Source organism: Clinocottus analis, unplaced genomic scaffold (assembly GCF_023055335.1).
Source record: "Clinocottus analis isolate CAN_PGR_092001 unplaced genomic scaffold, fCliAna1.0.p SCAF_7, whole genome shotgun sequence".
Classification (NCBI taxonomy): Eukaryota; Metazoa; Chordata; class Actinopteri; order Perciformes; family Cottidae; genus Clinocottus; species Clinocottus analis.
Window position 1 is genome coordinate 16857803 of NW_027176229.1, and position 12484 is coordinate 16870286.

The 12484-nt window shown below is 44.0% G+C and overlaps 1 protein-coding gene across 1 annotated transcript in view; it reads right to left on the bottom strand.

Annotated features, from left to right (window-relative positions):
* ebf2 (EBF transcription factor 2) overlaps positions 1–8606 on the bottom strand; it is a 28073-nt gene extending 19467 nt beyond the window's left edge. The window contains exons 1-6 of the mRNA XM_068604761.1: positions 8387–8606; positions 6544–6700; positions 4797–4860; positions 3327–3382; positions 3170–3243; positions 1689–1757 (exon numbers count right to left, since the gene is read on the bottom strand). Of these exons, the coding sequence (XP_068460862.1) occupies positions 1689–1757; positions 3170–3243; positions 3327–3382; positions 4797–4860; positions 6544–6700; positions 8387–8520 (554 nt within the window). The 5' untranslated portion in view covers positions 8521–8606. The remainder of the gene's footprint in view (positions 1–1688; positions 1758–3169; positions 3244–3326; positions 3383–4796; positions 4861–6543; positions 6701–8386) is intronic.
* Positions 8607–12484: the final 3878 nt, after the last annotated feature.

Sequence of the window (12484 nt, forward strand, 5' to 3'; positions counted from 1 at the left end):
CACACACACACATACACATCATTGCAGGCACACACATGCACAAATGCACATAGGTTGCACACATACATGAATAATTTAAGACCCAAGCAGTGACTGAGGAAAAAGGTCAAACTAGGGGCCACAAAGACACATAGACAATCGCACATACAACCATATACATACAAACGTGCGAGGATTCCCAAACACGTAAACATATACATCCGTCTTTGTGCACACAAACCATATACATCCTCTGAGCACACACACACATCTGTCAGTCTTTTGACTTTTTCAGTGTGTGGTGTACATGCATGCAGTCAAAAGAAAAAGTGCGCATTAAGTTGGATAAAAGGGCATAGGGCCACGCAAAAATCCCATTGGCTTATCAGAAATTAACTGGCTGCTAATAGGCTGCTCCCTGAGGAGAGGATTTTGCAGGCTAGTCAAGAGAGAGAATCCCCCCAACAGGACGGGATGTGCCCAGTGTGATTAGAGAGTACAGTAGGTCAATGATTGCATTCAAATCAACCCTCACAGACTCACACTAGTCTTTACACACATACAAGGACTTACAAAGAGATACGTAACACAGTACCTTCATCAGCCCGCCAAATTTTGAGGAGCTTTATAAATGTTAGGAGGAAGTATGACCGGAGTGCAGAGTGGGTTATTGGGAGTGTAATGTGCTACAGTAAATGGAAAAAGCAGCTGTTTCAAAGGTATTCTGGGAAAATTCAACAGACAACAGCCCTCGATTTTCTCCGTTATATGAAAACTATCTTCGGCGGAGATCCTTCGAGACACACTGTCAACAGCCAGCCAGCTTGAACTGAGGAGGGGAAATAAAAGGGTCCTTGACGTATATGAAGTGAGTGTTTTCTCGACAGACGATTGCAGGGAAGGAGAGAGGGAAGGAGAGGGATAAGGAGCGAGAGGAGACGAAGGTTGCGTTTATGACATCACAGAAAAAGTATTTCACATGCGGTCTGCTTACGAGCATTCATCACACTGGTTAATGCCAGGCAGACAGCGAGAGACCTCCAAAATCCCTCGAACGTGAAGGCCCTCACACACGCTGATTACTGCGGGGGTCACCCGCCTTAAAGCCTGATAACTGGCTGTCATGGTGAACATTTACCACATATGGCAGCCTGTCTGCTGCTATAGAAGATCCACATGCTTCTGATTCAAAAAATCTAACGCTTTTTGTAGGTTTCAGGTGCAATGTTGGCTGTTAAACGTAATGAGTGGCCAAACTGAAACAAATCCCAGGAGGCTGAAGATAGATCAACAGAACTGAAGAGAGAGAACCACATGGGGGACAGACATAGACGCATATTTTATATGTTATATGCAATTATTTGTACGTTGTTAAATATTAGTAGTAATGCATTAAAAGCATTTAAATGTACATGTGAAATACACACACAAACATTAACACCACTGTACACATTCATCTGTTTATGAATGTGTTGTAATTGGAGCTCCTATTATGTAGCTACTCCTCTCATTTGGTTTGTGTAGATGCAACAGCTGCTTAGGGAGATCTCACCACAACAACCTTCACATCAACGCACAATCTCCCCCTCTTTGTCTTTGTGAGTGTGTAGGTGGATACATACAAAGAAAGGGTAAGCTGAACATTTAGTATGAAGAGGTGTTTGTTCAAGGTAGTGGACACTGTGTGCGACGTGTTGCGATCTCATTACCTGTCAATGATGACTGGGTCAGAGGGCGTCTCGTTTCGGTTGCCACAACTTTTCTTCTCGCAACAGCGGCTGAGTGGGCAGTAAAAAGAGACCGAAAAGAGGAAAAAGTCAGTGGAGGAAAAAAAAACAAATTAAACAGGAGGAGTCATTATTTGTCTGGCCCATCTACGTCCACAGGCCCAGACTACTCTGCGGCAGTGGAGGCCAAGATCCAGGAGCACACAAAGGAGGCATGAGAGGGGAGGGGAGGAGTAGACAAAAGAATAAAAGAGGAAGAAAAGGTACAACAACACACCCTACAAACAGTGAGAGACCATTCAAAAGTGAAAAGCCAGCCCGGCAATCTGTCACATTGATTTCGAAATCAAACTCAACCCCCACGCAGCCTCATTGCGCACGCACGCATGCAGGCACACACACACACACACACACACACACACACACACACACACACACACACATACACGCACACACCGTCTCACAACATCCTACCATTCGTCAGCAGTCCTGTCCGAGGAGCCTGCTGGCCACCCAGCCCCCCCCCCTCCTCTTCCCCCCTTCCCAAGTCCCCTTCGCTGCATAACAAAAGTGCCCCCACCCCTAACCATCTGCCACCCCTACACCTCGCCTCACCCCTCTCGTGTCCCAGCTTGGCCCTGCCCTGCCCCCCTCCGCCCCCCTGTCAGACGGCCTCACTCCCCAGCTGTGACGCTTGCCCTCTGCCTCTTCGGCTCTGTTATTAGCCAGCTGTGAGTCACATTCGGGCATCTGCTGGCTACACAATGGCAAAGCCCACTCCGTCTTAGCCCCTCTCCTCATGTCCCAGCCCCCTATCCTTCCCCCTGCTGCCCTCGAAGCCTGGGTCACTGCCCCACATCCAGACCGCTCTCTTCAGCTTCTTCTCCATCCATAACCCCGAATTCACCTGTTTTCTCTATTCACCAATCATTAAGCAAAACCTGCTGCTCCCTAAATCATGATTGGACTTTTTAAACTTGCTTTTATAGCAACTCTTTGTTACTGAGACATTGGAAATATACCGGTGGACTTGCATCACATGTTGACAAAGTTCAAATGGGATGTCTTGGCTAAAACGACGTGCTGGAGTTATATTTCAATAAGGGAAAGGCAGATTCTTCCCCGAAAGGGTGTCAGCTGCTGTCAGCTGTAGCTGCAGAACTACAGGCCAGAGAGTGAGGAGTGCCAAGAAGAAACAGGAGCTTATGTTGGGACACGCAGCGTTATAGCAGAAAGCAGCAGGGGGCTACCACTGTAACAAGGATGATGATAGATAGACTAGACTTGTAGTTTAAGTTGTAGTTTTTTTTCAACTTTAGAGCCTCAAGTATCGTCCTAAAACCGCTTTTCAAGCGGACTGAGAAAACGAAAGAGGACAGACGGTAATGATATTTATATTTCTTCCCTGTGGGCGAAGGTGTGAGTGACTCGGACAAGTGTGTGTCTGTGTGTGTTAGACTCACCTGCACATAACCTCATGTGTGAGCAGAACTCTACACATTTCTGGATTCTTGTTTTGTCCTTCATATGATATGGGCTGAGAGGATGAAACAAGGATGTAGATTCAGTCTCATGTATCAGTAGAATCAGTTAGTCATGCACAGCTGAGAGTTCACCAACCTGTTTAGTGACAGAGTCAATAAGTCGTGCATAAAGATCCTGCTCCGTGCGAACCCCTGCAAAAACAGAAATGGACCGTTAGCAATAACTTACAGACAGCATTTGAGGCGTGCGTTTTTGGGAAGTAAAATGAACGGATGATCTCTTGCCCTCTGTTCTGTAGATAAATGGAAACTGGGAAAAGAGATCAAGTTACACGCTCAACCCTAATTCTAAAATACTACATAACCATAAATGAAGCAACAGCACGTAAACTCTTAAACCTCCTAAAAACATACATGGTGCTGAGGATTCTCAAAATCAAATGGAAAGATTTATGACGATCTATTTTTATCTCAAACTCTGGAAAAGCATTCAGAAAAAGTATTGAGCTCTGTCCAGCTAACATGGAGGACTAAGATTGGCATGCAGTTCGTATTTTCTCTCTGGTGGTTTCTGAGAGGATTGAGAGTTATTTGATGTTTGATGATAATCAGTCATGTTCAGCTTAGAGGCCAGAATTTACAACCACGTTCTCACGATTTGTCAAGCAGCTCTTTTTTTTTGTGGTTCTCGGTTCACTTGTGATTTATTCCGATGTTTACATGAGTGACAGGTAAAATGGCGCCTGAACAGTTTGTTAAAGGGTTTAATTTAAGGGTGAATGTCCTTTTGCATGGTCTCCCGCTTCTATTTAATCAGGTGTGTGTGTCTGAGCGAGATTTACAGAAACACCTGAACCTCTGGATGCCTCAAAATCTCCGCAGTGAATCACACAAAATAGGGAAACGACATGTAATGAATTGCTTCTTGAGAAAATAGTGCATTACCCAAGGATTTTTTTTCAGAGACTTTGGAGAGTATCGCTTTCAAAATGTGTTCCTCTCATCAAAGTCTCGATTGAGATGCCTTTGATATCGCTTGGGGGATGGGGATGAGAGGAGGGGATGCAGAGGAAGTGCTTTTGGTGTTGGTGTGCTTGTGTGCGTGTGTGTGTGTGCGTGTGTGTGTGTGTGTGTGTGTGTGTGTGTGTGTGTGTGTGTGTGTGTGGTGGGTGTATACGGGGGTTGCTCTGGAACATGTCTTTTATCTTCTCTCCCATGGGTGCCACTGCGATGGCAGAGTAGGGGCAGCAGTGGCTCATGGGAACCGAATTTCTCTGTGTATCCCCGATCCGATGTGAAAGCACCATGGGGGGTTGGAGGAGTTGGAGAGTGAGGGGAGGAGGGGGGCAACATGTACCTCATTTCTCCCTGCGTGCGCCCAGAAGTGGCTCCTTGCGAAGCCGAAACATTGAATTGTACAAACTTGGTGATTAGACGATGGAGGTGAACATAATTTATGAGTTGAGAGAGGAGAGGCGAGGTGAGGATGTGGAGGAAAACCACTGAAGTGGAAAGGTGTCACCGCTGACCTCATGTTACACGCAAAATCAAACTCCTCAAAGGGCAAAGAATCAGCCCATAACCGGAGAACTTGTGCTTGACTCACCGTTGCTGTAGAGGAGCTGTAGCTTGTAGTGAGTACCGTTGTTGGTCTTTTCTCCCGTCTGCTCCTTGGAAAGAGACAAGACCAACAATCGCAAAGCATTAAGCACTTGTGAGGCACACATAAGTATAGCTGAGCATCCCCACGCCGTGGTAAGCACGGCGAGTCCCTCCTAATCCTGCAGCTCGCCCTTCCCTGACAGCAGCATCGAGATCAGAGGGTTTTAGGCTCAGAGCCCATGTGGGACCTTGCGTTGCGTTCGAGAGCTGAGCTCTTAACCTTGAGTCGGATGCTCTTTGTAGGGGTTGAACTATCATGTCTAATGCAAACTTCTAAAAGCTGAAGATCAAATGCAGTGGTCCTCCTGGCAATAAGGTAGCACCGGCATGGTGATATGCACATGTGTGTGTGTGTGCAAAGTGTGGAAAGTACTGTATGTGAGACTGAGCAGCAGTCGACCTTGACAGAAAAACTTCCTTTCCGCTATCCCTCCCTCCCCCAGGCACTCCACTGGCTCCTCACTTCTTCCTTCTCTTCCCCCCACTGTCTCTTGTTCCCCCTCTTTCTTTCTCTTCTTCTACCTCTACTGGTCTTTCTAAGTGGTCTCAAAGGAATGCTCTCTGGTCCAATAACCCAGGAGGCTGGCATCACAGAGACGTGTGCCGGAGAGGAGAGAGAACGAGGAGGTTGGAGGAGAAGAGAAACCGGGAAGAGGAGACAGTTGTGAGGAGAGAAGAAGAAGTGAGGGAAATTAAGATGCATGGAGATAAGTTGGAAAGTAAAAGGGGTCCAAACATAAACTCAAAGTTGAGATTGAGACTTAACGTCGGGTGATAGATGGATGCCTAGCTTCATAAGTTTTGTGGATATACACAGAGGAACATTTATCTCGCCTTGCCATCACTCTACCTCTGCATAATTACAAAGCAAAAACAGATGCCAGGTTAACCATGCAGAAAATGAACTCCCCCACTGCCGCCATATTGCTCTACGTTGGCCTGTGTGGCACAAAGGGGAGCACGCTGACAGCTTTCCGCCCTGGCATTAGTGCTAATGCCCGCCCGCTCCATCCCTCCCTGTCCATGGAATTCATAGTAAAACTATGTTTGAACTTCAGCTGACAGGTTTGTGTCCTCTCGTCTTTCTCACATGGGAGATCTGTTGCCAGTTTAGGAGGCTCTCTCTCCCCCCAGCACAAGGCAGAAACATCCATCAGCATGGGGCACAAGGCCCGCACTAGTCCCTTTCTAACTCTGCCTCCATGCACACTTCCTTATTTTGCTCTTGTCCAACCTGAGGAATCCAGCCCCCCCTTGCCGCTGTATTTAGAGTATAGGAAGGGGGGCATGAAGGAAAAGAGACTTTGATGATTAGTTCACTGTATAACTTAACAGGAGCAAGCATCATTTGCATTTTAAAAAAGTAGTGATGTCCTCCTAATGAGGCAAGCTGCTAATTAGTCATTAGATATTCTTTTTCAATCCCACATCATCAGCTCATTGAGGGTAGAGCTTGTGTAAACATGTAGCCGTCAGCTGTTCGATATGCCTTGCTTTACAGAGGATGTAGAGAATCCAGTTGAGCACCTGTTTAAATCTGAAATACATTTTAATGTTGTGGTCATTCACAGTTTTTCAGATGTTACAAGGCCGGCTGAATGGTTTTAGGTGGAACTAAAAAGATGACAGTGAATCGATGACATCTTCAAAAAATCAATAAGGCAGACAGGCGTTCAGAAATATTAACACACCTTGTCATGTTCAACAAAGTCCACAAAGGCAGTCCTCTCCACCTCCACAGGTTGGCCGTGTCTGTCGTAGAGAGCCAGGACAAAGTGGAAGAAGTTGGACTTGCGGAGATTTGAGGGCGGCTGCTTCTCAAAATGAGCTCTTGACAAAGCGACTCCACTGAGGGCAGAAGAGGAAGAGACAGTCAGCTCCACAGGCATTTACATTGTGTTATGATGAAGTGCATATCAGTGTAAAGGGTATTTCTAATTAAATTAACTTCTAACATGGTATTCATTGGTAGTAGAAAGTATTTCTCAAATCTAAATGAAGCAAAATAAAACAGGACTTTCCTCTGCATGCCAAAAATCACTCAATCTTACATGATTTTGTTTTTTAAATCCCTTATTTCCCATCGGTTAGAAAGTGCCTTTCAAATGAAGGCCTTCAGTTTATCAACACAATAAACAGTAATAGTCTGCAAAAAAAACACATCCAGATCATTTATAAATATTTATTTTTTTCATAACTTGAATACCACTTTACTTGTCAAGATTAGAAACTAAACTGAATTAGCTTGAAAACTAAAAATTCAACAATAAAATTAACTTTGGACTTTGGGACTGAAGGGGAGCATCTTGGTTAAAAACGTAATGGCAATAAGTTTACTCACACTGACTGTTGAATTTAAATAACTTAAAGATGTAAGCATATGTGTGTTTTTATGGGAATTATTTCTGTATTTTACCTTCTGAGAAACTTGACCAGTTCTTTGGTGATTTTTTTGGGGGGTTCTTAAACGTTTCGTTTGAAAAAAAATTAATGAGCGATTTTTTCCCGAAGTATTTTTAGTTTGTGTGTCGGTTTTTGGGGTGTACAATATTACGATCGAGTTATTTATAATTACATTGTAACAATAATAAAATACCACATGATATCAAATAACCTAAATACAGTTCAAATAACGCTATTGTATCACTACTAAAAACTAAACTGGCTTTTAAGACTATTGTGTGATCGAGTCTATTTTCTGGAATTCACTGCTGCAGCTTTTCTGACTTAATACTGTTCTCTAAACTTTGGACACGACGAGCGCGCGCGTGTGCGTGCGTGCGTGTGTGTGTGCGTGTGTGTGTGTGTGTGTGTGTGTGTGTGTGTGTGTGTGTGTGTGTGTGTGTGTGTGTGTGTCGCTGTGTCAGTGTGTCGGTTGGTGTTTGTGTTTGAAAAAAAAAAGTAAATATGGAGATGGTGATTGGACATCTTGGGGATTGTGTAAAACAAATCTAATTCAACATTTAGAAAACGGAATAAAAATCATAACGTGCGGCCGCTGAAGAGTGTGTTTCAGCTCCATCAACTAAAATAACTGGTTTAGGAAATTCAGCTTTAGTCACTTTCAGGTTTTCAAAAAATTATCTTAAATTGAATTGTGTGAACTAAGTATGTAAATTCACAAAAGAGTAAATTATCTGAGCAGTTGCTCCTAGTTTGACATTATGTTTAGGTCTAATCGTTTTTATTATTAGTTTTAGGTTTTTGCAGTGTGGGCCTTCTTTCCTGTTGTGCAGAATAACGCCGTGTACTTTAAAAACAACTCAAATAATATGCAGTGTACAGCTCTTACACTATAATTAACGACCTTTAATAAATTGGGGACAAACATCTTTGAAGAGGACTCGTGTCATCTTTTGCAACAAGTAGTTTGTACGGACGCCTGCTCATATGTTCAATCTTCATCATTATAAACTATATTGCACTCGTGAAGCGGGTTCCGAAAATAAATGCGATGCTGTTACCAGCTGAACGCAACTGATGGAAATAACGGTGAGAAGTTGTTGTCAGTGGATCAGCTGCTTTGTACTGTACCTTTGCGCCGCTACGTTCGCATCCACAACCCCGACATTACGCACCCACGACCGGACCGGATCCATCTCCTCCCCAAGACTTCTCTCTTTTAATCCGCTCACTTCTCGCATCAGATGCTCCTGGATCCCGAACATTTAAGCCCCGTCCTGCGCGTTTCGGTGCACTTTTTTTGAACTTAAGAAAAAAATGAACTGAGCTGGAGAGCTGAAGCACTTTGGCAAACAACAGAAGGTCCACCCAAGGCGCTGCGCTCTTCCACAGCTTTGCAAAACAAATGACCGACGCTGTGTGACGATGATGCTTCGGTTAAAAATCCACGCACACTTTCTTTAAAGGCTGAAACGACGATAACAGATATATTCCCACACTAATTGCGAGCATTGTCCAGGCGCAAATCTCCAGCGTCAGTCCGAGCGCAAATGGTCACCTGCTCGTGGCGCTCACTCCTCACGCAGTTCAGTGCGAGTCCGTTAGGAAATATTCTTTCAAATATGTGCGCGCAGAAAGTCTTCCTTTGTCGGAGGGCCAGATCGGATCAAAACAGTTGATCCGAGGGCCAGGAAGCTTGGAGTGAACCGCTGTCTTGAAGCATGAATGAGACCCTCTGCCGGGATAGAGCGTGGAGGAGGGGCCTTAGTGCCATATGGGGGACCGATTGTTGAAATGGATGCTCTCATTGGTGTAAAGTGCATCCGTTGTTTGGACTTCTGCCAGACTCAGCATCCAACCAGTGACTTGTGCAGCAAACTTTTCACACACCAAGTTGTGCCAGGATGATGCTGAAGGGAATTGAACACATTTCATAGCAGAAGCTGTACGTGCATCTGTATAGTTTACGCATACATGGAGGATTTTAATTGTGGTGTGATAGAAATTACCCTTTGTATTGGTGTGGAGGGATGGACCTTTGCAATCGATATTATTCAGTCTCAAAATTATCCAGAATTTTAAACAAAAAGTGAAATATTTTATAATCATTCATCTCTGAGTGTTTGTGGAAATTTGGGTTTCCATTCTCCTCCACATGCTGCCCTGCATAGTCTGTACAGCAAATCCTGTTTGTTCTATTCATTCAAGTCAAAATCTAACACAAGTGCGCTCTCGACATGCGCGCATTCAGAGGCTCGACCGTCTGCTCCTTTGAACGCAGTGATTCCGCTTAGGAGGCATCGCATCAGTGTCAGCCGCAACAATGGCCGTCTGGTTGGTCCATCAATCTCCGCCAGCAGCAGACAGGGCTGCACTCTGATTGGCGTTTGGACAAATGCCTGACAGTGCACGAAAAGAGTTCCTAATCAATACAACAGAATATCTGGTCAAAGTGGTCATGAGATCAGAAATAACGCTCATAAAAAAAAATAAGTTGCTTCAAGCGTAATTTGGCAAGGAAAGAACTAATGCCTTGGTATGAGAGTGGTACTTTTGGATCTGACAAAGTTTCTTAAGATGTTTAGTTGCATGATTTTCAGCTTTAAAAGGCTGGAACGAACTAGAACGAACCAAAAAAGTGTATTGTTCAAGCACATTTTTTTAAGTTTTGAATGTCAATGAGCATTCAAAGGTGCCGCATTTTACATGAATCAAATGATAGCCTAAATAAATGATCAGTTCCAAAATGGGTTTTGTGTTTAGTTCCAACAAAACGAATATATCTTCTTTTTTTTTCTTTATTACGTACAAAAAAAAAATAATTTCCGCTCCTGGTCATCTGGCATTGAAAAGAAAAGTGTTTTTTCAAACCCAGCTTCTCTGCCCCTTACCGATACTATTGTCTCTGTGTAGAGTTTGTGCGCCTGGACAATGGAAGTAAATCTCCCCCCTTGGATCCCGCCTCAGCCCACCATCTGCCTGCGCGGGACAAAGTCAGATGTTCCCCCAATTCGGAGAGCATTCTTGGGGAATCCATGCTGCCGAGACTCCGCCCTGTCGCCGTGTCCCTCACACACTTCCCCTGACTGATTGACAGCTCTACTTAAGCATGAAAAATCCATATATGATGACACATTTTAATGAAATTCCTCTACTGAAATGCAGTGACGTGCGCTCTTTAAAATGCGCTGCTTGTATCTATTTTATTGGTTCTTCGACTGTCTCTTCCAACAACAACAAAAAAACACTGCACTGCAGAGTTGTTTAAATTCCTTGTTTTAAAAAAACTCAGGTAATCGACTCAGATGTATTGGTCATGTACAGGACATCAACGGTTCTGACGGTCCCTCTCCAAAACTTAAAAGGCCTAATTGAGGAGAAAATATTCATTTAAACGTTGAACTTTACTGCACTTTAATTGCACCAATTAACACGCATTGCTCATAATGTGTGTGTGTGTGTGTGTGTGTGTGTGTGTGTGTGTGTGTGTGTGTGTGTGTGTGTGTGTGTGTGTGTGTGTGTGTGTGTGTGTGTGTGTGTGTGTGTGTGTGTGTGTGTGTGTGATGGTAACACCCAAGCATTTAATTTGAGCTATTAGATGTTGGGCAGAATGAAGAAACCAAACACGGTGTTCCCGTCATGAGTCAGGGACAAATAGGTTTCTGATGTCATCACATGTTGAACTGTTTTTTAATTTAATGTTGCGTAAATTCATTTCAGATTTTTTTTTTTCTTTAAATACGCCTTAAATGGAGAGCGCGCCGTTCAAATTGCTTTAAAGTTATTATATCTCCCGCTTCACCTCGCTGTATTTTTAACTTTAGCCTATCATTACTTTATTTATCCGTCGAGAAACTTAAGCTGGCTAAAAGCTGTGCATTTATGAGAGAAACAGATGAAGTCAATAGAAAATCATCACGGTATCCATTATAACAGCACACCGAGGCGTCTGTCCACTTCAGCCCCACAGGTGCCACGGGCTCGGCCGTGATTATCATCACAACCCGCAGGACTTTCCCGTCTAAATGTGGCTTTTCTAAATTGGTGAAGCGGAGAGTCGGGGCGAAAATGGGGGATTAGTCAAACCACAAACGTCTTTCTAATCAATTTAACCCGCTGAGACGGTCAGCCCGTGTGTTGTAGGGAGGAGGCGAGGGGGGAATCAGTGACTGCTAAACTAAACAATGGGGTATCGTGTGCCGCTCGTCCTCTCCAGCATTCCCCCGCTCCCATGGGACACCCGGAGCCCCTCTATGTGGATGGCACTGTGTCCACGGAGGTCAGGAGGGGCGTGGTCGTGTGTGCGCGCGTGCGTGAGTGCGTGCGTGTGTGTGTGGGTGTGTGTGTGTGTGTGTGTGTGTGTGTGTGTGTGTGTGTGGAGACGCAGCAGCTGGTTCCCGTCCCTCTTCTCCTCTGTGCAGTACACGTCACAAGCTAATGCGGCCCGCCAGGTCTCCCATCTATCGCCATATATTGTGCTCCTTTTTGTTTGTTTGTTCACTTATTTAGGATTGGATGCTGATCCCCCCGGAAGGTGTTGGCATCCGCAATTAAGGTCGAGTGACCACCTACAGCCTCTTTTGTTATTATTAAAGCATAATTAAATCAAACATTTGCATCTGTTGTGATTTGGCATTAAAAAAAATTTTTTCAAGAAAATAAAATCTAATATGATTTGTTCTTGAAGTGTTCTCGAGGCTTGGTATGTGTTATCTGTTCCTTCATCATTTTATACATTTGGTTTTCTGTTGAATTGGATGAATATCAGCAAATAATTTACCCTGTATAGAACAGTTATGTATTTCACCTCACACATGACAAGACACCAACAATTAGGGATGTGGTTGAACATTTTTGGAACGAAACCAAGCTTCTGTATTACATTACAAACAAAGAACTTGTCTTTTTTCTAAACACTATGCCAGTGAGTCAGAAGGAAGTCTGGCAGAAGGCATTACTGGCCCGAGTTACAATTACAATTTTACAAATTCCTGTAAACAATACAAACAGTGCATGTGGACATGAGCCTAAGTAACTTGTTGAACCCTTTCCGTGCATGTCCGTAATTTGTACTGCACAATGAAACCTATAATTATCTCTTTGGGTGAACACAACAGTTGTTGGTTCAAAAGATTAATAATGCCCACTGGTATGTAGCAGTAGGTGAAACACACCTAAACTTACTTCCTCGTCTGTTTGCTGAACCTTTAACCTGTTTTTAGGATAGAA